Source organism: Aspergillus undulatus (genome assembly GCF_047715775.1).
Source record: "Aspergillus undulatus strain CBS 261.88 unplaced genomic scaffold BDV17scaffold_54, whole genome shotgun sequence".
NCBI lineage: Eukaryota > Fungi > Ascomycota > Eurotiomycetes > Eurotiales > Aspergillaceae > Aspergillus > Aspergillus undulatus.
The window spans coordinates 171,452-198,674 of NW_027396658.1; the positions used below are offsets into that span (position 1 = coordinate 171,452).

Below are 27,223 nucleotides of genomic sequence, written 5' to 3' on the forward strand. Positions count from 1 at the left end.
ATCTAATCACTTCTCACCCCCCTCCAAATCTTCAGCGGCATCGGACCAGGACTCAGATTCGTTGTCTTAGGAATCGGCGGATCCCACTCTAGAGACGGCAACGCAAAAGTCATACCGATGCACCAGCGAAGCCAACAAGACCGTCTGTTCCAGGTAACTGATGTTCCTCCCAGTACACGCTCTGGCCCCTGTGCTAAATGAAACGAAGTGCGACTGCAACGCCTTGCCATCCTCACCCAGCCACCGCTTCGGCTGATAGCTGTCATGGTCCTTGAAGATTGGCTCATCATGGCGAACCACATACGCAGGCATACTCACCCACGTATCTCCAGCAATAAACTCACCCAGGATACTCGCCCCCTCAGGCATGGTCCGCCTCGGCGTACTCATAATCACAGGCGGGAGCATGGGCAGACCCTCGTCGATGCAAGCACGCAGATACGGAAGGCGCTTGACCTTCGAGTACGGCGCAACGACCTCCTCAACAAGAACATCGTCCAGTTCGTCCCGCAATCTCTCCAAGCATCTCGGACTCATGATCAGAAAGAGCAGCACATTCCACAGTATCTCTCCCCGCAGACATCAGAAGACTAATCTCCGCCGCAATCTCGCCCATTTCCAGGTTATGAGGGACCCTTTCTTATCTTCCATCATGGCGCTGAAGAAGTCGTCTAGGTTTTCCACCGGATAGATATCATCGTAACCGTGTCGTTGCGGGGTTATACACGTCTTCGTTCGAATCTGCATCGAGGGCATTCAGCTTGCGGTAATATGGCGACAGCGTCGTGCCCAGTCGCTTTAGGATGTGGAACCAGGCATATGCCCAGATGGGTCTGTAGCTGAGTGTCCCCGAGGCCTCGCGGCATTCTCGAACTGCAACTTGCTTCGTGGTTCTGCCCATAGATTCAAAACGGATTTTGTCGTTCCCTTGTTCGAGGAAGCCTAGATCCTCACTAAGCCCCGTGTTCGCTATCGCGGCCATAGTAAAGTAGTTCGTCCAGGCGCGGTAATCGATCGTTAGATCTTCTTCTTTCGGAACTGCCACACCTGATAAAAGAGGCTTGGTACAGTTATTGTCAAAGACCTCAATCAACCGCCTTGTCATATCCCCAGCCTTCCCCTCCCACTCCTCCAAATTCTTAATCGCGTGCACGGAAGACAACGCCTTCCTCTTCCGCGCAGGCTCCGCTTTATCCACGACGTCTGCTAGATATGCATGACTCCCTGGTGTCTCTGAATAGAATCGATCTTTCACGCAGGCTGTCACATGTCCGTATATATCCTTAAGGGCCTCGGGCGCGCCGTAACTGAGGGTGTTTGGGCCCGTGCGGATGACGTGATGGGTTTTGTGTAGTTCGTGCAGGTGGCGCGAGGCATAGCCGCCTTGGGCTAGGCGGACGAAGGGGACGTCGGTGAGGCCGGAAAGGGGGTGCAGGGTTGGGTATATGCGGAGGTGTTTTGGGGCTTCACGGGATGTAGAGGTAGATTGGGCTGAGGATGTAGGTGAAGAGGGTGCAGGTGAGGATTAGGAGCGTGATGGCGACAGATATGGTGCCGAGGCTTCTGAGTATGCTTTTTTTCAAAGATGAAGTTCAATTTCCGGCTTGATGGCTGGAGATTTTGGGCTTGGTATAGCTGTCTCCTGTCTAGAGACAGCAAGTTAGGGCTTCTGTGAGATCGGCGAGATTCATCCGTATCAGGCTAGCGCCGCCGATTCAGCAATCGGAGCTAATCCTATCCGGGGAAATCTCGGCGGCTCTAGCCAGTCAGGGGTTGATTAGCCCCTCCCCAGAGTCCCCATACTCCCCAGGTCGATTTCCAACTCTTCACCTCCACGATATCGATCCGCTGGCCACTCGCATGACTCTGATACGTTCAGATCTGGACCCGCAGGGTGTATACTGACGCCAAAGGTAGTCTATCAGTAGGTGGGGTATCGCCGAGTCGGAAACTTGAACCCGTTCTCAGCAATCGTCATCATCTACTAGTACTATATACCCCTCGCTTAACTTGCGATGAGTACGTGCCCCGGACGAACGAGCAGGAAGCGGTAGGATTTCGCCGAGGCAGAGGCCGTGTGGTTGACATTCTCCTTTCATGGACAGACAATTGTTTGCCTGATTGATGTGGTGAAGTGAGAACTGTCGAAGTATGCACACCCCTACCCCTCCATCTGCCTGGGCTAAACTGACGTACCGCCTCCAGAGCAGCATGTAAAATGTGCACTCACTACATTAATCCTGAGCCATTAGCACCTCAGCTAACCGTTTAGTTAGGCGACAGATACCCAACCTGTGCGCGCTGCCAAAAGTTCAACCGGGAGTGTCGGCGCTTCGAGGCGAAGTGGAGGTTTCGTCATATCGGGGCTGCGGGTGTGTTTCCATCTTTCTTACTTTCACTTTGCTAGGAACGAGGTCTTTCTGACAAGCCCCGGCGCAGTTTGTAGACAAACACAAACGGCCAAGTTTACCGGTCTCCTTCCCGGCTCGCCCATTGGTGCTGGTTCTCCATCACCGAGTAGAACCGCCACTGCTTCTCCTCAGACATCGACCTCTTGTCAGTCTCAGCGACTACCTAGACGTACTCGTCATGGTTATGCGTCTAGTCCGAGAGCCCGGCAGGGTCTCTTTGCCCTTTCACCCACTCACTCAAGATACTCCACCTCATCTTCATCTTCTCCATCGTCTATATCTTCCACCTCCCAAGCAAGCCATACCCCCTGGCCCCGTCTCAGTCCCTGGGAGGCATGTCTCCTGTGATACTTCATCGAGGATCTCTTGCGATGGGTGGGTAGGCCAACAACCCCACCCACTCACCATCTATCTATCTATCTATCTATCTCCATCTACTCACCCCTCGATCAAATATGCTAGTTCGGCCTAACAGGCCCCCGCAACCACTTCGCAACGAGTATCTCCCAGCGCGCCCGATCCTGCCCTACGCTGCTCGACGCCCTCCTCGCCCTGTCAGCCCGGCACTTCAGTACCCTCCCATCGCATCATAAGCTGCATATCCTACAAACATACGGCCTTCCCCAGCACAGGCACAGCTTAGAAATCGCCGAGGAAACAGTCCTGCACTATCATAATCGGTGCATTACCGAGTTGAGGAGGATAGACTGATAGTCCGGACGCAATCCTAGACGGGGATTCGTTAGCGGCTGTGGTGGTTTTTGAGGAGGTGGTTAGTTTGCCTCCCCTTTCCTTTTCCCTTTTCCCTCTCCATTCCCGACTATGTTCTAATAAAGGGTGGTATGGATATGGACCCCTACACAACGCCAACCGAAGCCGCCCTCGCAGGCCTACACGTCTTCCTCTCCGCCCAAGCCTCAAACTGCCCTCTTACACCTGGGGCCTCAACAAACCTCCTTCTAGATTGGGTACAGGCAGGAATTCAACCTTGCGTTCTCGCAGCAGAGAGCTACGAGGTTCCCGATTGATAAGGGGATAATCTGCGAGATGGTGTTGCCGAATCGGCAGAGCAAGCCTGCGAGTTGGACGGCGTGCATTGCTATCAATCTCTGTGCGGATCGGTTTACAGATGCTACAGAGCAGAAGGCGCTAATGGATCTAGTGTGTGGGCACGGCGCAGTATACGAATTATTGGCAGACGCCTGAGTCGCAGGATAAGTTGAGGAGGGCGTGGGGGGTGGGATTGTGTTTCATGAGACTGTATGTATACCTATCTAAATTTAACTGTCTTGTTCAGACACGAGGCAGCTTGACTGCAAACAAAAAGTCCAGAAGCGTCTTACCCGAATCTTGCTGGGCGAAAATCCGGGACAAGGCTTCAATTGGCGAGGGCACTCTTCCCTGATCTAATGCCCCGACAGCTTACAAACCGTTCCTAAGGCCTCCTGAATCGTGGGTCTGTGGCCAGAGCCAAGTTCATCGTCGATTTGTCTCAACATCCGAAGGCAGGCCCCAAATATCGCATAAAAGTCCAGCCGTGCTATTGGAGCGTCACCTTGTATCTCTGAGTCAATTTGTCTTTAAGTTGGTCGAAGATTGGATTGACCGGAAGTTGAGTCGTGATTCTTGCCGGTAGTCTGAATCCATTGCTGCAAAGCCAGTAGAATACCGACCTTCGTGTAAGAAATTGAAATCCCAGCAGTCGGCCGGGATCTTATCTGCATCGGGCGATAAACCATAAGATCTTCCTAGCGAATTTCTAACCGCTCCCGTCCGGAGACCAATTGACATGTCATAGGCTTTGTAAAAATTCTCGGACGGAATGATTGCCCTGGCAGAAAGGAGCTCAGGGAAATGCTCACGGAGCTGCTCAGGCCATTTGACCCTCGGCTTATCTGGGCAAATTTGCCAACGGCGTTGTGAAGGTGAAGCACTGCCTTCAGAATCGGTGGAAAAGCACAAATAGGCACCACTGTCGGTAACAGAAGAAACATTCAATCATAGGCTCGGACGCGGCCCAAGAGTTCTGGCTATAAAGGTCACATGCTTCATGCTTTGGCCGCCCATCAAGATGGTTTCGCCAGTCGTTCAGAACTCTGGGGACGTCGGCTCTTCCCTTTTTCTCATGGGGAGGTACTTTCTGCTGCACTTCGATGCATTTGGACGTGCTGACCTGCAACTCGCGGATGAGCTCCAGGGACTCAGAACGCCCATCCTTCATAGACCCCTCAGGCTGCCATTTGAGGAAAGCTGTATCTACGGACAGAAGCATCTCGATCCGTGGTCGCAAACGAATCCCGGTCGTGCCTGCCATATTTGCCAGAATGGGACTGTAGGAAAAGTGGTTGGGGCACAAGAAAAGCATAAGAAAAATAGCTGCATGGAGACGACGTTGGTGGTATCTGGATTGAATAAAGTCTAGCTAAATGGATGAGTGATTGGTCTATAGGGAGTTTATGTCGTAATGCCCAATATATCGGAAAGTCGCAGACATATCACGAACGTCGCTGTCTGATTCGTTTTCAATCAGCGGGTCAGTAGCTCTTGCCAGAAACTTCCGGATGGGGGAAATGATAGTGCAAGGCGGACTCTGTGCGGCTGCTACCCAGGCGAGGAAAACACGAGCCGTAGCAGGGATCCGTAGCTGGGAAGCAGAGTCTCGTTGGGGCCTGTGCTATGGGGTTTCTGCACGTCGTATTTCCCGGTGATTTTGAGACGGCATATTCTCCAGGTCCCGAGTCGGGTATTCACTTTTCTCTTGAGGTCTTCCCTGTCTTCCCTTGACGAATGACCTTGGTCTGACGTTTGAGGGTTGGGTCAATAGTAGTTCACGCTACTTAATGGACACGAAATATGATCGCAGTCATTGGCGTTTAGTGAAGTGGCCCTGAATCCAGCAGCGGTACATCTTCAGTTTCCGCTGGCGGTTGACAACCAAACGGCGGTCGTATGCTAAGTTGAGAATGTCAAAAACACCGACTTTGGTGTCTGCCGCCTCGTCGTCGCCTTCAGCTGGTGCATCAGACGCAAAAGACTCCGGTAAGCCCCCCTCAGGAGTCCATTCACTCCACATCTCTTCCAACTCGTCCTTGTCAAAGAAGTACACACGGGTACCATCGCCACGGACGTAAAAGTTCTCAGCCAGATATCGGTTCTTCTTGAAACGGACTTGTGCAAGATCACCTCGTCCGTAGTCACGGAACAAGACCTGACCACCGGGCTTCAGCACTCGGTATACATTGCGAATAGCCCTTTCCCACTGGTCAGGCGCAAGAGCCGAGAAAATGAAAATAAGGATGACAACATCAACTGAGCCCTCCGTGAGACCAGGAGGCAACCCGTTGCTTTCTTCCGTGGGCTGCGCACTGACATCCCACACATCAGCCGTGATGTGCTTGGGGTTGTAGTACTCGCTATCCCGCATAACCTGGACGGCCGTTTTCGAGAAGTCGCACGCATGAACCATGAGCTCCTCATTCTCATTGTTCCTGATCAATGGAAACGCAGTGTTCCCCGCACCCGCACCAACCTCCAGCACGACCTGCTTGCCGGCGTCCTTGCGGGCCACCTGCTCCAGGACGGGAAACTCCTGCTGCAGCCACTTGCGGTCCTTGAAGAAGTTTGCCGTGTTGTTTTTGTAGAATAGGTTCCACCATCTCACCGGGTCCGCGTTGAATCGCTTCTTGTCGAAGTCCGAGGCTTGTGCTTCGCGCTGCTTAGCATACTGAGACTCGGCGAATGCCAGGAATTCGTCATCGGGCTCGACATGGTCCCAGGCATTAAACTCATACACATCGTCGCCTTCTTCCAGGAAGCGAGAGCCGAATTGAAAGGGATCTGATCGTTTGAGGTTGTTGGAGGGGTCGTGAGAGCGGTGCGGGGCAATCTGGGGAGGGGTCGCGGCTTGGGCGGCGGCGGTAATGTCTGAAGGCATCGAAACGACTGGAGTAGAGGACATGATGATACTCCCTTTAACGAAAGAAATACGTCAAAAGAGCGACGCTGTGAATGAAAAGAAAAGGCCTGGGGAAGTGAAGAGTAGAAAATCCGGAGATGAAAAGTTGTTGATTGCCCCAGGCAAAAAAGGGCAAAAAAATCTCACCGCCGTGTAAAATACGGTATTGTAACAAAGCATGCGGGCGATAAGCCACAGCCAATCAGGGGTCGCAATAACTAGTCTGCCTAAGGCTCGAGGGTGATCAGCTTGTTCACAGCCTCAACTGTTCCTCGCTGGCCCGAGCATCTTAAAGCTGATATTCCTCGTATTCGAGTCCTTTTCTTCTTTCCCTTTTCTTTCTTCCACAGACTTGGAACCTGGCCTCTCCTCTGGAGAGTTGCGGGCGTGCCATGGTATCACTATCTTATTGAACACTATACCTACCAAGCAGACAGTCGCTTCATATCTCCGCCATATACTTCAGTGCGGAGCATCATCTCATCTCATTCCCGAGTCGTGCCAGCGGTCCACCCAGGCACCCAGATTCAAACAATCAACACCCCGTGCCTGGCCTCGTTTTGCCATCAAATCAAAGCCACGAAACACGTCAAAGTATACAAATCAGAGCAGCATGTCGTGCCTCTCTAGTATTTTCAGCTGCTGCCTACCCACCAAAAAGTCCACCGAGAAGTCCGAAGCACAGACACCCCATACCCAGACCTCCACCAACTCCACAACCCACCACCCTATCTCAAACCACTACCACCACGACATCAATAATGATACCCTCGAGCAATCCCAAGATCAAAATGGCTACAACGCCGTCGTCCCCCTTCCCGCATACACCCCGCGCCCAACGAGCATCCAAGAAAAGACCCTCGAAGCACACATGCGCGACCCCGCAATCTCCAGCGAGACATACCACCAACACACCTCAGACGAGAAACAGCGTCTAGCGTGGGAAGAAGCCACCTCTGAACCTCAGCCTCGATCGCCATCCCCTAGCTATAACTATAACCACAACTACAACCACACCTACTCAAACTTCTACTATTCCTACCCCACCCACCCCCCCCCCGAGGAAGTCTCCTCAGACGTCTCCTCCGCAATCTCCTTCCCCAGTAGCTACGGGAATACCTCGACAGCGACGCGAGAGACGCCTCCCCCGCCTTACTCTCCGCCGGCTCTGTCTCCGGCGCCGTCACGGTCGATGTCGATCTCCTCGGCGTATCGACATCCCCCGCCTCATCCGTCGCAATTGCCTATGGCCGCGATCACGCAGCCGCCGCCGGTTTTTAGCGCGGGACGCCCGGCGAGACGGAGTTTTGATGAGCAGATTGTGGCTGCTTCTGGTGCTTCGAGACCTAGACCTGGGGCTGGGACGGGGAGATTCTCGTGGGAGAATGAGAGGCGGTGACACTATTGAGCTGACCATCTGACTGCCTAATTATCTTTTGCTCTGAGTTCTGCATCCGGGAGCGGTGCGGTGCTTGGGGTAAACGATTGCCTCGCGGAACTATACTATACATACATATATATCCTTATCCTGTGCATACATACTGCATGGCTTTCATTCTTACGCTTACGACCTTACGCTGTCATTTGGTGGATATAGGGCTGGATCTAATGAGAATTTTTCAACATTCCGGTAGCCCTAGCATGGACGGAGTGACGGCGTTATCGGTTGCTGCATCATGGCGTTTTGCATATATACGCACTTAATCTATCATAATAATACTGGTGTTTCGAATTCTGTTCTCGAGAAATTCACGACATTGATGGTGCCAAGGTCGTGGCTTGTATACATATTTGCACGTCGTCCATGCCGCACCATCATGAGTATATATATCCAAGGGTATATGAAAATCCTTCAAGCATCACAAAGCACGCACCCCGGGCCCAACACTCCCCGTGTCAAAGATCTCCACCAGGCCCGCCCCAATCGCCTCTTCCAACACCCACCGGAAACTCATCCCATATAGGTGCTTCCATTTGTGCGTCTGCCCGGGCAAAATTCCCGCAAACTCACCTCTTGCGCGCTTTGCGACGCTGAAGCTCCGCTCCGACTCGATGGCGCCGTCCCATCGGTCTCGAAGGAGGGTGAGCGGGGTTTCGCTGGATGCGGATTTGCGAAGAAGCTTCATGAGGCGGTCTCTTCCGGCGCCGAGGAGTCTGAGGTATGGGCCGGTGTTGGGGAGGGAAAGGTATAGCGTTGAGGTTTGGAATTGGGTGGACGCGAGCTCAACAGAGTCGGAGCTTGGTTTGATTGTGGAGCCGCTTCGGCTGGCTGCTATAAATGGAGTCGCAGTGGGGAGGTCTGGTAAGGAGGGAACGCTTGATGTTCCCTTTGCTAGGGCTGAGGAGGTGACGAGGAACCCCGCGCGGAAGAGCGCTGTATATTCGGATGCGGCAAAGGCCGCCGCTGGGACGGCGCAGGTGTTACCGATGCGACCAAGTACGGCTATGAATTTCTCTGCTCGAGTTAGCTGAAGTCAAATTATATGGGAAGAGTGGTATGAGCAACCTTTCAACGCCTCAGCCAGCTTACTCTCCCTAACGAGACCCTCCCAATCCTCACTCGGAACCAAGCAGTCACCCAACCCAGCTGCATCATTTCCCCTTCCAGGGACAATGAGCCGCCGGATCTTCCCCGCCGTCGCCAACTGCATTATCTCCCTTTCGACCTTGGTGGGCGCATCAAGAATCGTATGCACATGCGCAACGGAGACGAGCGGCGGCAGCGAGCGGCGGAAATTCAACACTTGCGCGATCCGTGTGCTTTTCATCCCCGCACGCGCGGGGAGTTCATCAAACATATTATCCCGAACATGCTTCAGCGCCGCGAGGACGCTATCAACAGGTGTAGTCTCGGGGACATGTCGCGATAAGCCTAGATCTGGCAGTGGGCCGTAATCGAAGTCGAGTTCGTGATCGTCTGCGCCGGACATTACGCCACCCGGAGGTCGGACGCTGGGTTTACTGCGGGCATGGCCGGCGAAGGGGGACGCGCGGGGGCCGGTCTGTGTCTGAGCTTTGCGCTTTTTGATACCGGAGACTGGAGCCGAGGTGAGTCGAAGTGGCATTAGGAGTCGGACAGGAACAAGAGGACATGAAAGAGGGAGCGGCACTCGGATGCTTGGCAAGATAGGAACCGTATCAGCACGTGACTGTATGTCCCCATGTGATTGTGGCTAACGGATGACATAATCTGTGCTTCTAACTATACAACTCTATAGAGGGTGCAGGTCCAGTGTAGTGTGACGATGTACGGTTATGCAAACATTTCACTTTTGAGGTCTCCTGAGCATTGACCGTTACTCTGATGATGCGGCCTCGGACAGTTTTTCGTGCCAATGTAGACGGATATTGCTGCCCCTCCTCAAGCTGCAAGCACATTCGCTGAGAGCCCGAATGAAAGTCCGTCCTGAAACGCAATGGAAGGACCATCCTTGACAATTATGGGAGTTGCTATTACTATCATTTGTTAAGGCAGGTGCAATGCATGAAGTTACTTTGTCTGCGTGAGTATGCCCAAATGACCCTTACGTGGAGGGGCAAACACTTGATATATAACACTACAAGACTCCCAGTCATTACCTCGATCACCTTCCTCTCCTCCATATTTCACCCCCTAACAACAGCCTCAGCTCCCACTACTTCGGAAGCAAAGAGAAGATGATCTCCTCTATATTTTCTATTCTTCTCCTCGCATTCTCATCTACAACACTCTCTGCCCCCTCCATGCCCTACCGCTACTACCTAAAAGCCCGCTTCTCTACAAGCAACGACCATGCCACACCCCTCTACATCTCCAGCTCCATAACCTTCAACGGCCACACAAACTACGTCCTAGTCACCTCACCCACCCTTGCAAATCCACTAAGCGTCTACGACGGTGATGGAAGAATAACACTCGATACATCCAACGTGATTGGCGCAAGCTCCGAGGGTCCGCTCCTCCTCTCAAACAACGACGGGCTCAATGGCATCTATAAGCAAGTTATCCTGGGTGATGAGATGTCAGGGGAGTATACGAAGGGCTTCAAGATCAACGCAGACCACAGGATCACTTTGGACAAGGAGGGATTCGGCGGGTTTGTGGCTTGTACGGCTGCGAGGGGCGTCAAGCAGGTTTATTGGTTCAGGCAAGGGGAGGTGGACATTGATGGGCAGGGTCACCCGGTTGTTTGTGAGGAGGTGGAGTTTGAGAGGGTCTGGAATTTGAATGGGACATTGTCGGCGTGAGGGGTCAAGCAGATGAGAGATCAAGGATTTGTTTTGCGTGGTTGCATTATGCACAGTGCCTGCGGTTGTTCTTGCATGGTCGGTGGAGTGTTGGTCGAGTTTGATCGGCAGGGTCTAAGACTGATATGGCACGGACAATGTGGGGGATGCAGGGGGTTCCGAATGAAACAGTTTGCTGCTGCATTCAATGAGAGAAGGCGTTCTAGACTAGTCGTAATTTGCGCCGTCAACTAACGTAAGCATCAATGGCTCCGTCTCAGTATCATCTCCTAGCATTCCATTCAACTAACGAAATCAAAACCACTTTGTAAGCCCTAAGGCAAACAGGTATTCCCTTCACCTAGTTCTAGATACTCAGGACATACGTCCTTTCAGACGTTAAGCAACTAGGTCTGACGATCACACACAAACTATTTCAGGTCAAAGCGATTGACCTTGAAGATCATGTGCTCATCCCAACGACTCTTCTCTGCCCCCTGCCCCATCTGCACCTGATCATCCTGCTCATCATACAAGACATAAGTAGGCGCATTAACAGATACCCCACCACCGCTAGGAGGAAGAACCTCAGCCTGAGACCTCACAACAGCAGTAGAAGTCAAGACGCCCCCATTCGCCCCGACAGCTTCAGCAGCGACAAGGCCGACGCTGTGCTCCTTGATAAACAAAGCTGTCTCGAAACCCCTGCGCTCAACTTCCCCTAGGAACTCACGAGATCCATACTCGTCAACAACGCTGAAGAAGCGCCACGCTTTGGTCTCGGTGTCGCCGTTCCAGGAGACGTAGACGGTTGTGCCCTGTTCGTTCTCGAGGGATACGATGGCCGGTGTCTCGTTTGGTAAGCCGGTCCAGTTATACCGGAACGCGCGGTAATTCTCGACTCCGAGACCCAGAAACCCCGAGTCCATGTATGTGTGGAAGATTGGGGTGCCGTCGGGACGGTACTCAGTCAACGCGCCTTCAGACCCCCAGTTCACAATGACGTTGCCGTTAGCGAGGAGCTGCGTGCTGCCTTGGGATTTGGAGAGGAGGTTAGTACCCTTGGGAGGCTGGAAAGCCTGCATGATGGTCGCTTTCCAGGTGGCCGTGTCGACTTCGATGATCTTGCCCTGGGAGAACGTGTGAGTGTGGACTTCGTGGCCGCGGCCGTCTTCGGTCCCGTGTGCGGCGTTGTCGTATAGCGAGATGACTTCCTTGGTGCCTTCTTTGGAGACGTAGCGGGCGTGGTGCTGGAAGCAGAACTTGACGTTGTCACCTAGTTCAAAGTCGGATTTGACGCCGCCTAGCCGCCAGATGATTTCGCTAGTTGTGCCGTTGATCTTGTGGACGGAGCAGGCGTCGCGAGCGGAGATCAGGTAGTTGCCCTCGGAGTCTTTGTCGACCGAGTTGATGTGAAAGTAGTCCCACGCATCGGACGAGTTGTAGCCGGAACCTGCTTGGCCGGGGTTAATGGGCAGGATGGCCTCTGCAGTTTATTAGCCGTTTGTTTGGTTGCAGCACCGAGCCTCCTCACCATCAGGAGAAACATGTTCCAAGCTGGACCATTCAAACAGCAGTTCGCCTGTCTCAATGTCGAGCTCTGCGGGGTATTAGCCTTTGTACTCAACAGCACTGGAGTTAACCATACCTTGAATAAGAGAATCGACGATCCACTGCTGTTCGGGGCTAGCACCCCACGGAGTAAGGTCCGCTGGAACGGGCTGGTAAATCTGAATAAGACCAGTCTGCTCGTTGACAACGTGGAACTCGTGCTTGTCGGTCAATTTATGATTGCCCGCACGCAGCTCACGAATGGTTTCGTAATGTTGATTAAGAATCGTAGTGTGACCATGACCATGGCCGTAGCCTGCGTTATGATCACCCTCGAAACTGAAGAGGACATCCTTGTCCTTCCAGCGCGCTTTCTGGAAGTTGGTGGCCCATATGGAGTAGTATCCATATCCAGACCAGACCAGCTCGCCGTCATCGCGGAATATGTATGGCGCGGCCTGACGAGGACCGTGCTGCTTTCCAGCAGTATCCGGATATCCAGCGAAAGGTGCGACGAAGAGATATCCTTTCTCGACGTCCGGGCCGGCGGGAATGGCGATGTTCAGTCTAGGAGGGGCCAGATCCGTCCGCGACTTGAACTGCCAGTCCGCAACCACCAGGGGTAGCAGAGCGGCGTAGCCAAGTAGAGCGCATAGCGACTGCTGGGGGAGACCATCATGATCAGTCCCGATCGGTCTATTATTCACATGATGAATGGGTACATTAACCTTTAGTATATACTCTGCACTGGACAATTGGGTTGTTCGACTGGACTATTCTGTTGTCAACGTTGACGAAGCGATTGCTGGAGGTTGATAGTAACTACAGCTTCCGCGGAGTATCCTAGCAGTACTTAAGCTTCTGCTGGAGAGAAAGTGGCATGCCTGTCGATATCGAGGTGTCGAATTGCGCCAAACTACTCCGCGATTGCGATATCAACGCATCCATTCCTGATTTGGTGCCCGCCAGCTACTCCACGATCAAGCCCACCGACGCCCACGAATGACGAGCATCATGAAGCGGCAGAGGTTCGTGATGCAATCGATGCCAAAACGATATCCTCGCAAAGACGCATGTTGGATGAGCCCCCGGGCCGATAACGGCCACCGACAACAACGATTATCGTAATCAGTTGATGTATGCAGATTAAGTTGAGTGTCCTAGAATATGGTGCTGTTTCCTCGATCGCGACCGGTTTCATCAAGGCCCAAGTCCTTCAGGGTATGGATTCGCCGAGTACAGCTTGACTTTTGCAGCTCTTTGTGCAAATCCATCCGCAGGAGAGCCGCTGATGAGGCTGTGTTGCTGGCTTCTCTAGCTCAGCCTCTAGAGGCTTGAGGTCCTCGGAGCAGCAGCCGGAGCACGTTCATCCCAGTCATTTAGCTTTCGACCACCGCCTATAGCTCTATTTGCACTCGAGAACAGAAGCCAGATGCATTACTGGATTTCAACACGTGGATTCAGCGGTTCATCGTAGTCTTGAAGTATGTGCGGATGACAGGGGAATGTGACCAGCTCGGATACGGTCAGGTGAGGCCCAGTCGACCAAGGCATTATCATTAGCTATATATAAGTAGAGTCCTGATCCAGGAACCTTCGAAGATGAAGTAAACCGAGTGAGGATCCTCGTTGCCATTGTTTACAGCCAAGGCGGTGAACAAAAAAAAGCCTCGCCGTCGACAAAAGGGGAAACCTGGAACTTTGCTCCTTATCTCCGACACACCCCCGGGACTCAACAATCCTCCCACCAAAGCGGCATCATGTCCAAGACAACCGTCGCTGCAATCGCAGCCGCCAGTGCCGCCACGGGCGCCGGTCTCACAGCCCTCTTCTACTCCCGCCCAAGCCCGCCGCAACAGCAGAAGCCCGCCTTGCCCGTCCCAGCTACACCAACAACCCTCCCACCACCAACAGCACCCGTAACCGCACCACCACCTCAACCAGCCACTCCCTCGCTCGCTCCCAAGACCACACCCGGCTCCCCCGTCGACCCCTCGGGCATCTACCAATATGGCTTCCCCGGCCCCGTAGCCGATAACGTCTCCTCCATCCCGTTAGCAGGCGCCTACGACAGACGCACCCGCAACCCATCCTGGGTAGCCGAGCACATCACGCCCGCCTCCGTGGCCATGAAGAACGCAGACCGAAAACATAGCACGTTCTTCGAGGACTCCGTGATCCCGCCTCTCTTCCGCGCGAAGCTCGCAGACTACTTCCGCTCCGGCTATGATCGCGGTCATCAGGTCCCCGCGGCAGACGCGAAGTGGTCGCAGGAGGCTATGGATGGGACGTTCGCGCTCACGAATATGTGTCCACAGGTCGGCGAGGGGTTTAACAGGGACTACTGGGCTCATTTCGAGAACTTCTGTCGTGACCTCACGAAGCGGTATCCGTCTGTGAGGATTGTCACGGGGCCGCTATACCTGCCTCATCGTGATGCTGATGGGAAGTGGCGCGTGAACTATGAGGTTATTGGTACGCCGCCGAATGTTGCTGTGCCGACGCACTTCTATAAGGTTGTTTATGCGGAGGAGGGGCCTGCTGCTCCCGCGGGCAAGGTCGCGCTGGGTGCGTTCGTGCTGCCGAATGCGCGCATCCCGAATGAGAAGAGGTTAGCGGAGTTTGAGGTACCTCTGGAAGCTGTTGAGCGGGCGAGCGGATTGGAGTTTGCGGCGAAGTTGGAGCCTGCGCGCAGGAAGAGGCTCTGTCAGGAGATTAAGTGCGATATTGTTGTCAGGGAGTTTAATGATGCGAAGAAGAGGGCTTAGACACTGCTTGTATGTATAGTTGACTTTACATTGTCTCGTCTGTGGCATGAGCCTTGGCTTGTCATAGGCTGTCTGATATCTTGTACAATAGATTATACCATAAAACATCCGATATCTAACCCGGCGCACTCCAGTCAAGCCAAGCTAGCACTGAAACGCAAGCCCAGCCTTACTCGCAACGTTCCCTCCCCTCCCCGCGAACCCCGTCCCTTCAGAAGAAATCTCCACCAACCCCGGCTGAATCCCCTCCTTATCCTTCTTCTTCTTCTTCTTTTTATCTTTCCCTTTCTCTTTCTCGCCTCCAGCCGCGCCCTTATCGTCTCGACTTGGATCGCGCGTCGTAAGATCCGTCTCACATACATAGCATAATATCAAACCGTGTAGCTGCGCCGTCCTCTCCTGCTCTTCCTTGCTAGCGTGCGGATCCGGCGCATCATGCGGCGTCATGAACTTGTCGACGCAGGGCTTGCATATCACATGCCCGCAGGGTTTCGTGACTGCCATACATATAGTATATCAGTACTAGTACGAACAAGACATGTAAAACGAGCAAGTGACAAGTGGGTAGAGGGTAAACGCACGCATAACCTTCACCGTATTCGTCAACGTCTTCTTACAGCTCGGGCACACGCGAACCATGGCCCCATCGGCGCCTGCTTCCTCGGTGAAGTGTACGTCGACTAGTGATTTGAGCGAGTAGCTGTGTGTCTTTGACTCCGTCGACCCGGGGCATACGGGGTTCAACTTGACGGTCTTGTTCGCGGCGATTTCGTTCGGGTCTGTTCCTGGTGTTAAGGAGGGGACCCAGAATGAGGGGAGGATTGATTTGTTCGAGTCGGCCTGTTTGGTTCCCGGGACATCTGTCGTCAGCGCATGTTGTCTTTCATCTTGGATAGCCCGATGCAGAGCCGGACAGGACAATTGGAGTAAGGTAGAATCAAAAACTTACCTTCTCCCTCTTCGTCCTCCTCTCCTCCTCTTTCATCCTCTCCTCCTCGACCACCTTCCTCTTCTTGCTATTCCCACGATCATCAAACCCCATAGAGACCATCTCAAACTCCCTAACTTCTCTCTCCCTCCCCTCCTCCCTCTCCCTTCCTTGTTCCTCCTCAATCCGCCGTTTCGCTTCCTCCCTTTCCTTCTCCAACCTCCCAATCTCCTTCCGTTGCGCCAATAGATCAGATATCGCGCACTCGCGGCAGAACAAGTCGCCGTTTGTCGCGCACGCTACGCTCGGCGTGCGCGATGGGTGCAGGCATAGTCTACATGAGCCGAAGGGGAGGAAGCTGTCTCGGCCGATTACGCCGCGTTGTGTGCCCCAGCTGTTTCGGAGGAGGGAGCGCTCGTAGGAGGTGAAGTGGGGGAGGGAGGTGTTGCGTTTTGAGTGGGCCATTGCGTTGAGGGTTTTTCGTGGAGGTTTCAGGTCGAGTGGCGCGTCGAAAGGGGTCTAAGAGGTGATATTCATTCGCATTGAATTGAGTGGCTAGGCTGTGGATGGATTCGTTCGAGGTAATCAGGTTAGTATGGCGCTGGTTGTTGGATGTCGAGGCAGTTTATGTAGTGCCTTTGGACGTGCGGTGTGCGTCTCGCACGTTCTCGATGGAGTGTCGACTTGAAGATCCGAATAGCGCAAGATGTATGTACAAGAATGAAATGATCAATGAAAGAAGCTGAAGTTGGAGAATTTATCTACAGTCGAGCTACCCCACTCACCGCCTGCCGATCATCTAGATCTATACAAGAATGACGCTTGCGATACAAACGAAGTTGACATTTAAGACTGGAGAGTAATGATTCCACTACCTTCTAACAAATGTAGTGCGACCAGATTATACCTTCGACTGGCCGACGTTTATGTTTTCAGTAGATATGCATACAATCAACTGCCAGATTGTTCCCTTACTTCCGCTTCACCATCACATACGGGATCTCAACGTCCTCTTCGGTCTGGTCCTCAGCGGTCACCTCGAAAATGACGTTCCTTTGGTGGTCGGGAATTGGTTTCTTGCTAATATGTTCCACCAACTTGCTCATCCTGTTGCAAACAGAGGTTAGTATAATATGATTATTCATGGAATGGCAATTACTTACTTCATAGGGAGGCGGTCCTTAACCTTGGCAAGACCGTAGAAACTGGCATACAAGAGACTGACACCAGAGCTGACCATGCTGATCTCCAATCCCAGGTCTTGGAAGTGCTTGAGGAAGTCCTGCAAAGGAATGTCGTCTACTTCGAAGCGGTCCCAGATCTGGTCGATCGACACTTCACCCTGCTTGCCCTGGTACTTGGTCTTAGGGCTCGCAATAGGCTCGCTAAAGCCAAAGAATGGTAGCGCAAGGTTGACAAATCCGTTCTTATATTGCTCGATGTCATCCTTGCCATCAATTATCTTCAGCAGCTCCAAGGCAACTAGACCTGTAACGAGGGCAGTGGTTGTGGCAATGGCGGGAATGATCTTTCCAGCAATGAACTTAGTCTTGTGGCGATCAGCGGGAGGAATGTCGTAGTTTTCGGCACGGAGATTACTGGCGGCCGTGATGAAATCAATGTGGTGGTTGGTATCATCGTCTTTCTCGAATTCAACCGGGTGCAAGCGGAATCCCGCAAGTGTCTTCGGGGAAGGAAGGGCGTCAACAAGACGCTGGATCTCGTCATTGTCATCGAAAGACGAGAGGCCAGCTGCGTTGGGATCTGGGTCGTTCTCATTGGCCTGAATCTTCACACCGGACTTGGGCGTAAACTCGGGGATGATCATGTTGTCGACGACCTTTCGGTAGGAGCCCTGGTCATAACCAGGGTCTTTGATGCCGTAGTTGAAGGCATGAAGGTTTGCTCCTGCGATGATGAACCCGAGATGCGTAGGGTTCGAGCTGTCAAACTTCAGCGGCGTGGGAGCACGCTTGGGTCCGGACCAGAAGGGTTGACCTGTCGACGTGGTCGAGTCCTTGGGGAAGTTGTAGAGCAGTTGCTGGATGGCGTTGTTGTACTGCGCTTCGAACTGGTTGCGGGCCCACACAATGCAGTCGTCGAAAGTCAATGGCTTGTCCGTCACTAAGAAGTCACGCAGATGCTCCAGAGTCTGCTTCTCGTTGCCAGCCTGCTTGAGCGTCTGCTCAATGTAGTTAGGCTGGGACAGGTACATGTTGACAGCCTCGGGAGGCCCAACGAAGCATGTCTGGAAGACGTCTCTGGCCCAAGCAATCGTGTGTTCGATGCGGTTGGGGAAACTCTTGAGGGTGCACATTGGGAACGACTTCTCTGGAGGGTCCTGAGAGCTGGAGTATGATTCGGTGATACGTGGAAGGACGACTTGAGTGTTGCCCTTGGTACCAAGGGTACCGCTCTCCAGTAATGGTTTCCGGAAGAAGACGCAACGGCGATCAACATACGTTCTCGCCTCGACGTTGTCAAGAGCATTCGTGACTCCGTCAAGTCCCTCCCAGAAGTCTTCGTTGAAGACATCCTCAGTGTCGGGGCCGACGCGGTCCTTGAGTGTTACGATCTTGCCTTCCAGCTCAGGGTTCATCACCCTAACTGCTGCAGAAGCACATTCACTCTTCAACTTGCCGACGTCCTTGGTGCGGAAGAGGAACTGCCGGTTCAGGTTACTCTTCTCGATTTGATCCATGTCCGTAACATAGATCTTGCCCTTGGGGCCAGTTCCAAGGCCCATCATGGCCCAATTCTTCAAGGTCTCGCACCCAATAGCTCCGGCACCGACCAGGAACTGAGTAAGATTGGCGATCTTATCCTGGAACTCCTTACCAAAAACAGCAATCTGTCCATCGTAACGAGTGCCAAGAGGTTTGCATGTCTCCTCGGACCGGGTGACTGATGTAGGAAGCGACTCCAGCGAGTCGAAGTAGAGCCACTGCTGCACGGGCCCGAACTTGCCCGACACGGCCTTGAGAACTTCCTGTGCCACGATACCACCAAAGAAAGCAGCCAGCGGGTTGAGATCACCCTGAGCCTGGTAGGCCAGCTCTTTGATGAGCTTCTCATCCAACTCGACCTTCTCTTCCTGGCTGGAGGCCAAGTCGTTCGCGATCTTCACAAATTCTTGGGCATCACTCTCATGGTGGGGGCGAGGGAGTTGTCCCTTGGTCTCTGCGAATTTGTGAAGGGCCTGGACACCGATATGGAGCTGCTGAGGTCGGTCGAACTTAGCAAAGTCGGACATCACAAGTTCCGGCTTCTTGATCTGCTCAGATAGCGGTTGGAAGTCGACGAACTTAGGCATCTTGACCTGCTGGAACAGACCACCGCCCTGGTACGTACCAAGGCCGGACACATCGCCAATGGAGAACGAGTAGGGTCCCTTGACGGTGATCTTTCTCGGCGCGCTGTTGTTCAACCCCTCCAAGCCCTTGACTTCGGTGAATGTTACAAAGTCACCGTCCTCCAAGCCATGGCGAGTCTCATCAAGCGCTGAAACAAGGCCCTCTTCGGAAATGTCGGCCACGATTCCACCTACTGGGTCCTCACCTGTAGAGTCGCCAACAGTGAAGTTCTTTCCAAAATCGTTGAAGAGGTATCCAAACAGACCAAAGGTATCGGCTATTGTGAGGTAGATACCATTCTTGTGGCAGAAGTCTGCGATCGCCAATTGCTCCTTCAGCGGGGTCTGAGTCAGAACAATCGCCTGGTATTTCTTCAGTTGTTCCAAATCCTCCGTCAGGTTATGGCCTTCATGGATTGTGGTTGGGACATAAGAGTTCAGCTCAGCAACCCTGGGGGCCGACGCTTCGGCGCGAGGTTTGCCAACGTCTTGTGGCGTAAGGAAGAAATGAGAGGACAGATCGGATATGGCGACAGGGGCAGGATCGTATAGGGTGAGGGACTTGACACCGGCGAGAGCAATGTTTTTGGCTATTACAGTTAGTACTATGACGTAGAGCTAAATTGACCAGACTAACCAATCTCGACACCCAACCCTTTCAGACCGACGACGAGAACATTCGACGAGCCCATACGCTTCATAGCTTCATGCCCAAGGACATACCTATGTCGACATTAGTATATAGGTGCACGAAAGGTGGTGAAGCTCCGGGCGCGCTCACAGCTGTCGGCTGTACAAGGACTCATCGATCTCGCCATGCTTGATCTTCTCGACCGTGTCCTGCGTGGGCGTGTCGACCTGCATCTTGGAATCCTGATGTTATCAGCACAAGGTTCCCAAGCATCAGCCCGACGTACATACCGTCATGGCCTTTTTCTCTGGTCGAGTTTCGGAGTCGGCGGACGCTCTTCTCTTACCCGGCTTCGCAGCGTCACGAACGGGAAGGTCGGAGGAGGAAATTGTGAAAGCTAAGAGATGAAAGCCTTGCTCTAGGCAAGACTTTCAAGCACGGTCGAATGGTGTCTGAAGCTCTCTGGGGAAACCCGAGAGGAAACAGAAGTGGTGAGTCCGACGGCGGAGGGAGCTTGAAGCTCAGAACGCGGGGTCGGACAGATGGAGGATAGATGAGTTCTGTTGATGATCTTGAGTAGTTGAAGGTAGAGGAGTGCGGGGGAGTGTCAGAGATGACGAAAAAGTGTGTGTATGAAGAAGAAGTGTTTGATGCTTGGACAGAGGTTGATTAATCTAGAGAACGACCTGAAGGTCTGGAGACTTCGACGTAAGAGGGGTCGAGAAGCATCCTTGATGCCTGGTTACCTAATTCATGCCTCAGGCGGTAAAGCGTTCCTGATGCCTTTATGCCTCAGGCGAGTATTCTTGCTGGGTTCGGCAGGGCTGTAGATGGGATGATCTTGCATGGGTCATTTTCTATAGAGCAGTTGTGCCTGCAGTCAAACTACGGAGTAATCATCCTATGATTTTCTCTAGTCTCAATGGGGGAACCAGATGGCCCAACTCGGAGTCCGCCTCCATTGATTGAGTCACTCAACCCACACTATACAACCCAGAGCCATTCAATGACAGTGATGGCTCAATAACATGCAGATTTTGTTCAAAATACACTCAGAAATCTATGCCCTATATGCCGATGCTTGACGGTTATTAGAGTAACAAATTCTCTCTTTATGAAAGTATGTTCAGATCCCAGGACTGGATATATATTCTCTGCGGCGACGGCGTTGTGCATAAAGGGCTCTAGTGGTAATGGTGTTGGCGTGAAGCTTGATGCTTGTCATGGCATGCCCCAAGGTTATTTTAATTAATGGACATACTTGAAGCAGTTGATCAAGTCTCAGGAGGATACTATTTGGCATGCTATTTGGCTTTTGAATCGTAAGGTACCGAGAAAAAGGGGGGAGGAGCTGGTAGCTAAGATTTGAAGACAATATATTCACTGCGAAAGTCTTAACCCAAATCAAGAATGTCGTCTCATTCGGAACGAGGATTAGCATTGATGGTAACACCTGTCTTCGCATCAATAGACTACGATATCGGCATGCCGGAAGAAACGGGAAGAAAAACGCTCATATCGGCCCGAAGATCTGTTAGTGGCGCGCTTGCAGCACATCCTTCTTTCCAACGTTGCCATAATTTGGTTGATAATCTTCAGCTAAGGATCTGTCAGACTTGCCCGAAGCTAAGGAATTCAGGACCAGCAACCAGGCTTTATGGTTGGCTCTGGATGTCGCAAACTATCCACTTTTATATGGGTTTTCCCGCGCTCGGTGACAGTAGGGTAACGGTAGGGCAGGGCGGAGAGCTACGACCCATCTCTATAGTAGCTTGATAATCATGACTGATCAATGTATAATGCGGCTTCGGTTGAGCTTGTTTCAGAATCGGGGCGGCATGCTACGCTATACTTTGGAGATTGACGGTTTTGGTTTCAAACCAGTCAGAAGCTTGATAATGGGACCCGCTGGGCGATTCGTGTAGGCGCTCAGTTTTTTGCATAAAGGGACTCTGTTGCCACAATATCTGCTTGCCATTCTTTGAAGCAGACAATTCTTGGGCTTTGTTTCTGCTCATCATGGTCAAGACGCTGCTCCACTCTTTTGCCGTTGCGGCCTTCTCGCTAGGTGCAGCGGCGAATAGCCATCGCGGCTCGTCCTCCCAATATGATTTCATCATTGTCGGCGGGGGTACCAGTGGACTGGTTGTCGCCAACAGACTTTCCGAGTTGAGCAATCTCACCGTGGCCGTCATCGAGGCCGGTGATTCAGTTTACAACAACTCAGATGTTACCGATGTCCTGGGCTATAGTCTAGCATTCGGCACTGAGATTGACTGGGCCTATGAGACTGAAAACCAAACCTATGCGGGAGGAGCGACCCAGATTATTCGTGCTGGAAAGGCTCTGGGGGGTACAAGCGCTATCAATGGTAAGCCTTCTCCTCTTGACTCAACTCAACGCATGACTTCAAGGACTCGTACTAACCTAGCCTTGTCTCATAGGAATGTCCTACACCCGAGCAGAAGACGTGCAGATTGACAATTGGGAACTGGTCGGGAATAAGGGCTGGAACTGGAAGAGCCTTATGCCATACTACAAGAAGTCGGAAGGGTTTCAGGTGCCCACTGAAGACCAAATCGCTCACGGTGCCAACTACAATGCCAACTACCATGGCCAGCACGGCCCCCTGAAGGTCGGCTGGCCCACGTCAATGACAAACAGTAGCGTCTTCTCTGTCCTCAATGAGACCTTCGAGTCCCTCGGCGTGCATTACAACCGTGACTCTGAGGGCGGCAAGATGGTTGGATTCACTGTCCACCCAGATACCCTTGACAGAGCGAAGAATGTCCGCGAAGATGCTGCCAGAGCCTACTACTGGCCCTACAAAGCTCGCTCAAACCTGAAAGTTATCCCCAATACTCAGGCGCACAAGATCACCTGGGCCAACAACATCCAAGGCGAGGCCGTTGCTGCTGGAGTTGAGGTCGCCGGCCCTCACGGCGTCGAGACAATCTATGCATCCAAGGAGGTCATCCTGTCAGCTGGATCGCTGAGGTCGCCGGCTATTCTTGAGTTGTCCGGCGTCGGAAACCCAGACATCCTTGAGAAGTATGACATCCCTGTAAAGGTCGATCTCCCAACCGTGGGCGAAAACTTGCAAGATCAGACAAACAACGCCCTTACCTGGGAAAGCAATGATGTCTTGACTGGCCTGGCGACATTCTCCGCCCTGCCATCTGTCAACCAGTTCTACGGCGAGAAAGCCGCTGCCTTGGCGTCCTATGTCAAGGCCAACCTCGCCAGCTACGCAAAGAACGTGTCCATTGCATCGAATGGCGTTGTCAAGGAGTCCGATCTCCTCACTGCTTTCGAGCTCCAGTACGACTTAATCTTCAAGTCCCAGGTCCCATACGCCGAACTCGTCTTCTCTCCCAGTGGGCAATCGTTTGCGACCGAGTACTGGCCTCTTCTTCCCTTCTCTCGAGGCAATGTCCACATCCAGTCCGCGAACACCTCTCAAATTCCCGCTATCAACCCGAGATACTTCATGTTTGAACAGGACGCCGAGGCTCAGGTCCAGGTGGCGCAGTATATCCGCAAGGCTTTCGGCACTGCGCCCCTGAGCGGTATTGTTGGAAATGAGGTCTCTCCGGGACCCCATCTGCTCCCTGCTAACGCATCAACCTCCACATGGACGAACTGGGTCAAGGCAAACTGTAAGTTTTCCTAAACCAGACCGCAGTTCAGGATAGAACTCTGTCGCTAACTCACTCGCTTTCAGACCGCGGTAACTACCACCCAGTTGGAACTGCGAGCATGCTTCCTCGCGAGAATGGCGGAGTTGTTGACCCCGAGCTCAAGGTTTATGGCACCAAGAATGTCCGCGTGGTTGATGCATCAGTCCTGCCATTCCAGCTTTGCGGTCACTTGGTCAGCACTTTGTTTGCTGTGGCTGAGAAGGCATCTGATTTGATCAAGGAGAGCCATGCTTAGAGGCTTGGTAACGCGAGGATCATAGAGCCAGAGTGTATATAGCATTCAACCACTGCCTTGTAAATCGCATATTGATTGTGTTGCTTCAAAGAACGAACTGAAAAGAAATAGTGCATTATTGTAAGCTAAGGATATTTATGAAGTATTATATAAGCTGCTCTGCACAACTCCCGCCGCTCCGAGCTCAATACAAGCCTTGGCGGCCGTTGTTGCTGCTCGGTGGATAAAGTGCACCTGTGATTGTGGATGGGATCTTCCTCCGAGACAGCCGGGGACACATGTGGCTTCAAAGTCCGGTATTTAGCTACGGCTAAGTTGGAATTCATTTTCATGCATCAACCTCACCTCTCTTCCGCCGCAATCGTCATCCACCGCACTCTTTGTGGATAAGCTATCGCGCGTCGCGACAATACCTAATACAGCTACCTATGACAGCAACCGCCCTCTACGCTCTTACATGTGTCGACTCGAGATTCTTGGGAGTGGGCTTTTGTACTGGCAGCGGCATCAGTCAGTTTCTAGTAGAGACCAGCCATTTCGCCTAGTGTGAGTGCTCGATATGCCGATAGTTAATCAACTAGCTCTATCTGCCCCTCTACCGCTGGTTGGCTAAATAACGCGTATCTACAATGACAGAGAACTTCCGCCAGCATGCTCCACGAGATCCTCCTCTCGCTCTCGGGCCAGCAGTCGTCTCTCTTTAACTTCCAGGCAGAGGAAGATGCCGTCTCTGAAGAATCTTTTCCGCTCCTTTCGCCCCCAGAAAAAGCCCTCCTTGCCTCCCTCGCCCGTCTGAGCCGTCTCCATGCCGGGCTTCGAACTCACACCGCGTTGATATGCTCTTCACATCCTTCCGTCATATGCCGCGCTGTTTCTACTGCCATTCGCAGTCACCATCTCGGCGCATTCCAGAAGAAGATACTTGAGGTGGAAAAGGCTATCTTGGTTGAGGATAGTGGTTATGTTGGGGGATACGGCATAGTCCCGCTGGCGACGGTTGTTGGTGAATTCACTCCCTGGACGCGCCGTTTAGAGTGGCTTTGGGAGATTGGACGCTTCATACAGCCGGCGAGCAAGAACGATCAGAATCAGATCTGCACCGGCGCGGCTTTGATTGACCATCTGCGCGGGGAATCGCAAACTGGATATGTGGACATTGAAGAGATCACATTACATTTGATCGGCGCTGCAGAAACTGCATGGATGAGGCAGCTCTCTACGTGGCTGCTGTATGGAAATCTCCCTATCCTGGGCAAGGGCGACTTCTTCATCCAGGAGGCCGACACGGATGAGAATGAAAGGCCCGGCTCAGCTACTCAATTCGTTACTCACCCTAAGCTCATTCCTCAATTTGTCTCGTCGCGTACGGCGGCGTCGATATTATTTATAGGAAAAACCCTGAACTTGATCCGAGCGAAACGAGGCCCTACGAGCGGAACTTCCTCGGACGCGCTATTAACGTCGCCAGTCACTCTCCACGCCGAACATATCAACCATCTCGCTGGACTGAAGTCGCCCATATCGGTATCAAAGCTGTCTAGTGCCGTTGATTCAATAAGAACCTCCCTATCACAGAGCACCCTCTCTAAATTATTGCCTCTTCCAAAGATCCTGGAAATCCTTTCTCTTCTTCACGATTTCTTACTTCTACGACGCGGCGAGTTCGCCGCAGCATTGGTATCACATGCCGATGCCCGACTACGAGAACGGCAGCGAAGGCCGGAGACTACAACCAGAAACATGGTCTCAAACATCGACGGTCTTGCTATCAAGGAAGGAGACGTGGCGACTGCGCTGACAAACACCTGGGCGGAACTATATTCTTTACAAAACGAGGAAGACCTGGCCGATGATGAACTTGACCTCGCCAGGGAGCTTGTCCGACTGTCGCTGAAGACGACACCTTCTACCCAAGGTCTGGGCTTGTCACTAGCCGATACTGGGACGGGCTTAGCAGCAGAAACCTCTGGTGTTTCCTTTGATGACCTCCTCTTCCCAACTTCAACGTCGCTGTCCGTGCAGGTGCGCCCGCCTTTAGACCTCTTCCTGTCAGCGTCCGACATTTCCATCTACTCCAAAGTGCATTCGTATCTTCTGGGCATACGACGTGCACAAATTCGCCTGGGCGACCTATGGAAGCATACGCCGCTACGGCGGAGTCACCCATCCCCGTGGGGTCCGCCTCGGAGTAACAGTCGGTTCGGCCGAAGCAAACTCCAAATGGGAAGACAACGCGAAAACGCCAGAACGAGCCAGATGCGGGCTATCTGGGCGACAAGCAGTGCCTCTCTTTTTGTTCTCTCGGAAATCGGAAGCTTTTTTCAAGGAGAAGTCATCAACGGGTCGTGGCAGCACTTTCGTGAGTGGATAGAAGCGGGCGCATCTGACACTGCGTCTAGGCCCGGTTCTAGACCAGGGACTGCGACTTCCTCAAAGGCCCGAGCTCTCGGCCTCGGCGCAAACGACCAAGGAGATGACTCGGACGCGGCACCCAGACGACACGACCCAGAAGCCCTGACAGCCGCCCATCGCCGGTACTTGTTTTCGCTGGTACAGTCGCTGTATATCAATGATGCGCCCTTTACCAAGGCCCTGCGAGGACTCCTTGAAAAGGTCGATTATTTCATAGCTCTCGTGGTTCGAATAGAGAGCATCCAGCGCAACGTGGATTTGGAAAATGATGAGGGTGTAGTTGACGCATTGGTAGACTACGCGAGCGAGGAGCGCGAAGTATGGCAAGCGCTCCGGGCGGCGCGATCAGATACCGAAACAGGGATCAACGAGGTTATCGCACGATTGCGGGATATCGACGATAACCGGACAGAAGAGGGGCGAATGATGTTCGAGCCGACCGCGAACGCCACCAGAAGCTGGGCAATCTGGCATGCAAATGGCTGTTCGTTTGTGCCGCGCAAAGCAGCAGGGGTCGACCGGCTGTTGATGAAGCTGGACTTTGGGACGACCACGGGGAACTAGGCGGCATCTTAGAAGGGCAATAAGGCATAGCAACTAGCAAGGCACGGAGTTTGGAGCACGGAGTATGGGATATCGCTAGAGGACATGATTAACGATATGCATTTCCATGGGGTTACCGGTTGACCGTTTAACTGATTCAGAATCATCAATTAAGAATGTCACGGGACGATTGACGACCAGGGTATTCCGTTCGAGAACATCGTAGGGCCTGGGATTGCCTAATACGGTAACCCGAGCATCCGGTCTGCATCTCGGAGTCGGCAAACGCAATAATAATCCTCTGTTTGACCATCTTTTTGCAATTCATAGCCTTGGTGGTGAATGCTATCGTCAGACGTATAGTGTAAGTCTACTCCAAGTAACGGTTCTCCCAGGCAGCGTTGAGATGGACAGTGTGAAGTAACGATGAGAGTCAAAAGTGCTGCCAAGGCCGGCAGGGTTCACTCGACCAAGATGGTTCGCCGGCAGAAATGCCGGCATCTGACTTGAGACAGTTTGATATGAAAGGT

At 52.8% G+C, this 27,223-nt stretch overlaps 12 protein-coding genes across 12 annotated transcripts; 6 read left to right on the forward strand and 6 right to left on the reverse strand.

Annotated features, from left to right (window-relative positions):
• Positions 1–2: 2 nt before the first annotated feature.
• On the reverse strand, positions 3–2,213 carry BDV17DRAFT_300318 (cytochrome P450; the record flags this gene model as incomplete). The annotated part of the gene is made up of 4 exons (XM_073764034.1): positions 3–86; positions 124–532; positions 705–1,464; positions 2,189–2,213. 4 exons carry the CDS (start codon positions 2,211–2,213, stop codon positions 3–5), a joined length of 1,278 nt encoding a protein of 425 aa, XP_073612281.1.
• Positions 2,214–2,324: 111 nt separating this feature from the next.
• On the forward strand, positions 2,325–3,752 carry BDV17DRAFT_185364 (uncharacterized protein). The gene is made up of 4 exons (XM_073755018.1): positions 2,325–2,372; positions 2,440–2,790; positions 2,874–3,183; positions 3,574–3,752. The coding sequence occupies exons 2-3, from the start codon at positions 2,590–2,592 to the stop codon at positions 3,120–3,122; spliced, it is 450 nt and encodes a 149-aa protein (XP_073612282.1). The 5' UTR covers positions 2,325–2,372; positions 2,440–2,589; the 3' UTR covers positions 3,123–3,183; positions 3,574–3,752.
• A 1,273-nt stretch (positions 3,753–5,025) lies between these two features.
• BDV17DRAFT_185326 (tRNA(Thr) (cytosine(32)-N(3))-methyltransferase) lies at positions 5,026–6,524 on the reverse strand. Its single transcript, XM_073755016.1, has one exon. It carries the CDS (start codon positions 6,367–6,369, stop codon positions 5,275–5,277), a length of 1,095 nt encoding a protein of 364 aa, XP_073612283.1. The 5' UTR covers positions 6,370–6,524; the 3' UTR covers positions 5,026–5,274.
• Positions 6,525–6,979: 455 nt separating this feature from the next.
• On the forward strand, positions 6,980–7,765 carry BDV17DRAFT_294508 (uncharacterized protein; the record flags this gene model as incomplete). Its single annotated transcript, XM_073762851.1, has 1 exon — positions 6,980–7,765. One exon carries the CDS (start codon positions 6,980–6,982, stop codon positions 7,763–7,765), a length of 786 nt encoding a protein of 261 aa, XP_073612284.1.
• Positions 7,766–7,995: 230 nt separating this feature from the next.
• Positions 7,996–9,727, reverse strand: BDV17DRAFT_185375 (Stk19 family serine/threonine-protein kinase). The gene is made up of 2 exons (XM_073755020.1): positions 8,873–9,727; positions 7,996–8,821 (listed from the first exon to the last, which is right to left on the reverse strand). Exons 1-2 carry the CDS (start codon positions 9,429–9,431, stop codon positions 8,226–8,228), a joined length of 1,155 nt encoding a protein of 384 aa, XP_073612285.1. The 5' UTR covers positions 9,432–9,727; the 3' UTR covers positions 7,996–8,225.
• On the forward strand, positions 9,493–10,850 carry BDV17DRAFT_272272 (uncharacterized protein). Its single transcript, XM_073758874.1, has 2 exons — positions 9,493–9,517; positions 9,585–10,850. Exon 2 carries the CDS (start codon positions 10,024–10,026, stop codon positions 10,591–10,593), a length of 570 nt encoding a protein of 189 aa, XP_073612286.1. The 5' UTR covers positions 9,493–9,517; positions 9,585–10,023; the 3' UTR covers positions 10,594–10,850.
• Positions 10,851–10,862: 12 nt separating this feature from the next.
• Positions 10,863–13,198, reverse strand: BDV17DRAFT_300319 (arylsulfotransferase family protein; the record flags this gene model as incomplete). The annotated part of the gene is made up of 4 exons (XM_073764035.1): positions 10,863–12,058; positions 12,107–12,172; positions 12,221–12,782; positions 13,178–13,198. The coding sequence occupies 4 exons, from the start codon at positions 13,196–13,198 to the stop codon at positions 11,004–11,006; spliced, it is 1,704 nt and encodes a 567-aa protein (XP_073612287.1). The 3' UTR covers positions 10,863–11,003.
• A 605-nt stretch (positions 13,199–13,803) lies between these two features.
• BDV17DRAFT_185399 (DNA/RNA non-specific endonuclease) lies at positions 13,804–14,963 on the forward strand. Its single transcript, XM_073755022.1, has one exon. The coding sequence runs from the start codon at positions 13,884–13,886 to the stop codon at positions 14,889–14,891; it is 1,008 nt and encodes a 335-aa protein (XP_073612288.1). The 5' UTR covers positions 13,804–13,883; the 3' UTR covers positions 14,892–14,963.
• On the reverse strand, positions 14,964–16,514 carry BDV17DRAFT_185398 (putative RING finger domain protein). Its single transcript, XM_073755021.1, has 3 exons — positions 15,841–16,514; positions 15,473–15,731; positions 14,964–15,388 (listed from the first exon to the last, which is right to left on the reverse strand). The coding sequence occupies exons 1-3, from the start codon at positions 16,282–16,284 to the stop codon at positions 15,036–15,038; spliced, it is 1,056 nt and encodes a 351-aa protein (XP_073612289.1). The 5' UTR covers positions 16,285–16,514; the 3' UTR covers positions 14,964–15,035.
• Positions 16,515–16,585: 71 nt separating this feature from the next.
• ubaA (E1 ubiquitin-activating protein ubaA) lies at positions 16,586–20,566 on the reverse strand. The gene is made up of 5 exons (XM_073758875.1): positions 20,093–20,566; positions 19,953–20,044; positions 19,809–19,894; positions 16,983–19,761; positions 16,586–16,926 (listed from the first exon to the last, which is right to left on the reverse strand). The coding sequence occupies exons 1-5, from the start codon at positions 20,096–20,098 to the stop codon at positions 16,791–16,793; spliced, it is 3,099 nt and encodes a 1,032-aa protein (XP_073612290.1). The 5' UTR covers positions 20,099–20,566; the 3' UTR covers positions 16,586–16,790.
• Positions 20,567–21,417: 851 nt separating this feature from the next.
• BDV17DRAFT_272279 (GMC family oxidoreductase) lies at positions 21,418–23,763 on the forward strand. The gene is made up of 3 exons (XM_073758876.1): positions 21,418–22,173; positions 22,247–23,461; positions 23,527–23,763. The coding sequence occupies exons 1-3, from the start codon at positions 21,822–21,824 to the stop codon at positions 23,736–23,738; spliced, it is 1,779 nt and encodes a 592-aa protein (XP_073612291.1). The 5' UTR covers positions 21,418–21,821; the 3' UTR covers positions 23,739–23,763.
• A 255-nt stretch (positions 23,764–24,018) lies between these two features.
• Positions 24,019–27,020, forward strand: BDV17DRAFT_185536 (putative gamma-tubulin complex component GCP4). Its single transcript, XM_073755026.1, has one exon. It carries the CDS (start codon positions 24,390–24,392, stop codon positions 26,712–26,714), a length of 2,325 nt encoding a protein of 774 aa, XP_073612292.1. The 5' UTR covers positions 24,019–24,389; the 3' UTR covers positions 26,715–27,020.
• The last annotated feature ends 203 nt before the right edge of the window (positions 27,021–27,223 follow it).

Bases quoted from the DNA above. Each gene is read 5' to 3' on its own strand.
- BDV17DRAFT_185364 (XM_073755018.1), top strand. From the start codon at position 2,590: ATGGTTATGCGTCTAGTCCGAGAGCCCGGCAGGGTCTCTTTGCCCTTT. The intron at 2,791-2,873 runs GTAGGCCAACAA...CAAATATGCTAG, and splicing joins GGATCTCTTGCGATGGGTGG to TTCGGCCTAACAGGCCCCCG.
- BDV17DRAFT_185326 (XM_073755016.1), bottom strand. From the start codon at position 6,369: ATGTCCTCTACTCCAGTCGTTTCGATGCCTTCAGACATTACCGCCGCC.
- BDV17DRAFT_185375 (XM_073755020.1), bottom strand. From the start codon at position 9,431: ATGCCACTTCGACTCACCTCGGCTCCAGTCTCCGGTATCAAAAAGCGC. The intron at 8,822-8,872 runs GTTGCTCATACC...TAACTCGAGCAG, and splicing joins GCTGGCTGAGGCGTTGAAAG to AGAAATTCATAGCCGTACTT.
- BDV17DRAFT_272272 (XM_073758874.1), top strand. From the start codon at position 10,024: ATGATCTCCTCTATATTTTCTATTCTTCTCCTCGCATTCTCATCTACA.
- BDV17DRAFT_185399 (XM_073755022.1), top strand. From the start codon at position 13,884: ATGTCCAAGACAACCGTCGCTGCAATCGCAGCCGCCAGTGCCGCCACG.
- BDV17DRAFT_185398 (XM_073755021.1), bottom strand. From the start codon at position 16,284: ATGGCCCACTCAAAACGCAACACCTCCCTCCCCCACTTCACCTCCTAC. The intron at 15,732-15,840 runs GTAAGTTTTTGA...GGAACCAAACAG, and splicing joins GGAGGACGAAGAGGGAGAAG to GCCGACTCGAACAAATCAAT. The intron at 15,389-15,472 runs GTGCGTTTACCC...TATGTATGGCAG, and splicing joins GAATACGGTGAAGGTTATGC to TCACGAAACCCTGCGGGCAT.
- ubaA (XM_073758875.1), bottom strand. The intron at 19,762-19,808 runs GTTAGTCTGGTC...TAACTGTAATAG, and splicing joins AGGGTTGGGTGTCGAGATTG to CCAAAAACATTGCTCTCGCC. The intron at 16,927-16,982 runs GTAAGTAATTGC...TGTTTGCAACAG, and splicing joins AAGGACCGCCTCCCTATGAA to GATGAGCAAGTTGGTGGAAC.
- BDV17DRAFT_272279 (XM_073758876.1), top strand. From the start codon at position 21,822: ATGGTCAAGACGCTGCTCCACTCTTTTGCCGTTGCGGCCTTCTCGCTA. The intron at 22,174-22,246 runs GTAAGCCTTCTC...CTTGTCTCATAG, and splicing joins GGGTACAAGCGCTATCAATG to GAATGTCCTACACCCGAGCA. The intron at 23,462-23,526 runs GTAAGTTTTCCT...ACTCGCTTTCAG, and splicing joins GAACTGGGTCAAGGCAAACT to ACCGCGGTAACTACCACCCA.
- BDV17DRAFT_185536 (XM_073755026.1), top strand. From the start codon at position 24,390: ATGCTCCACGAGATCCTCCTCTCGCTCTCGGGCCAGCAGTCGTCTCTC.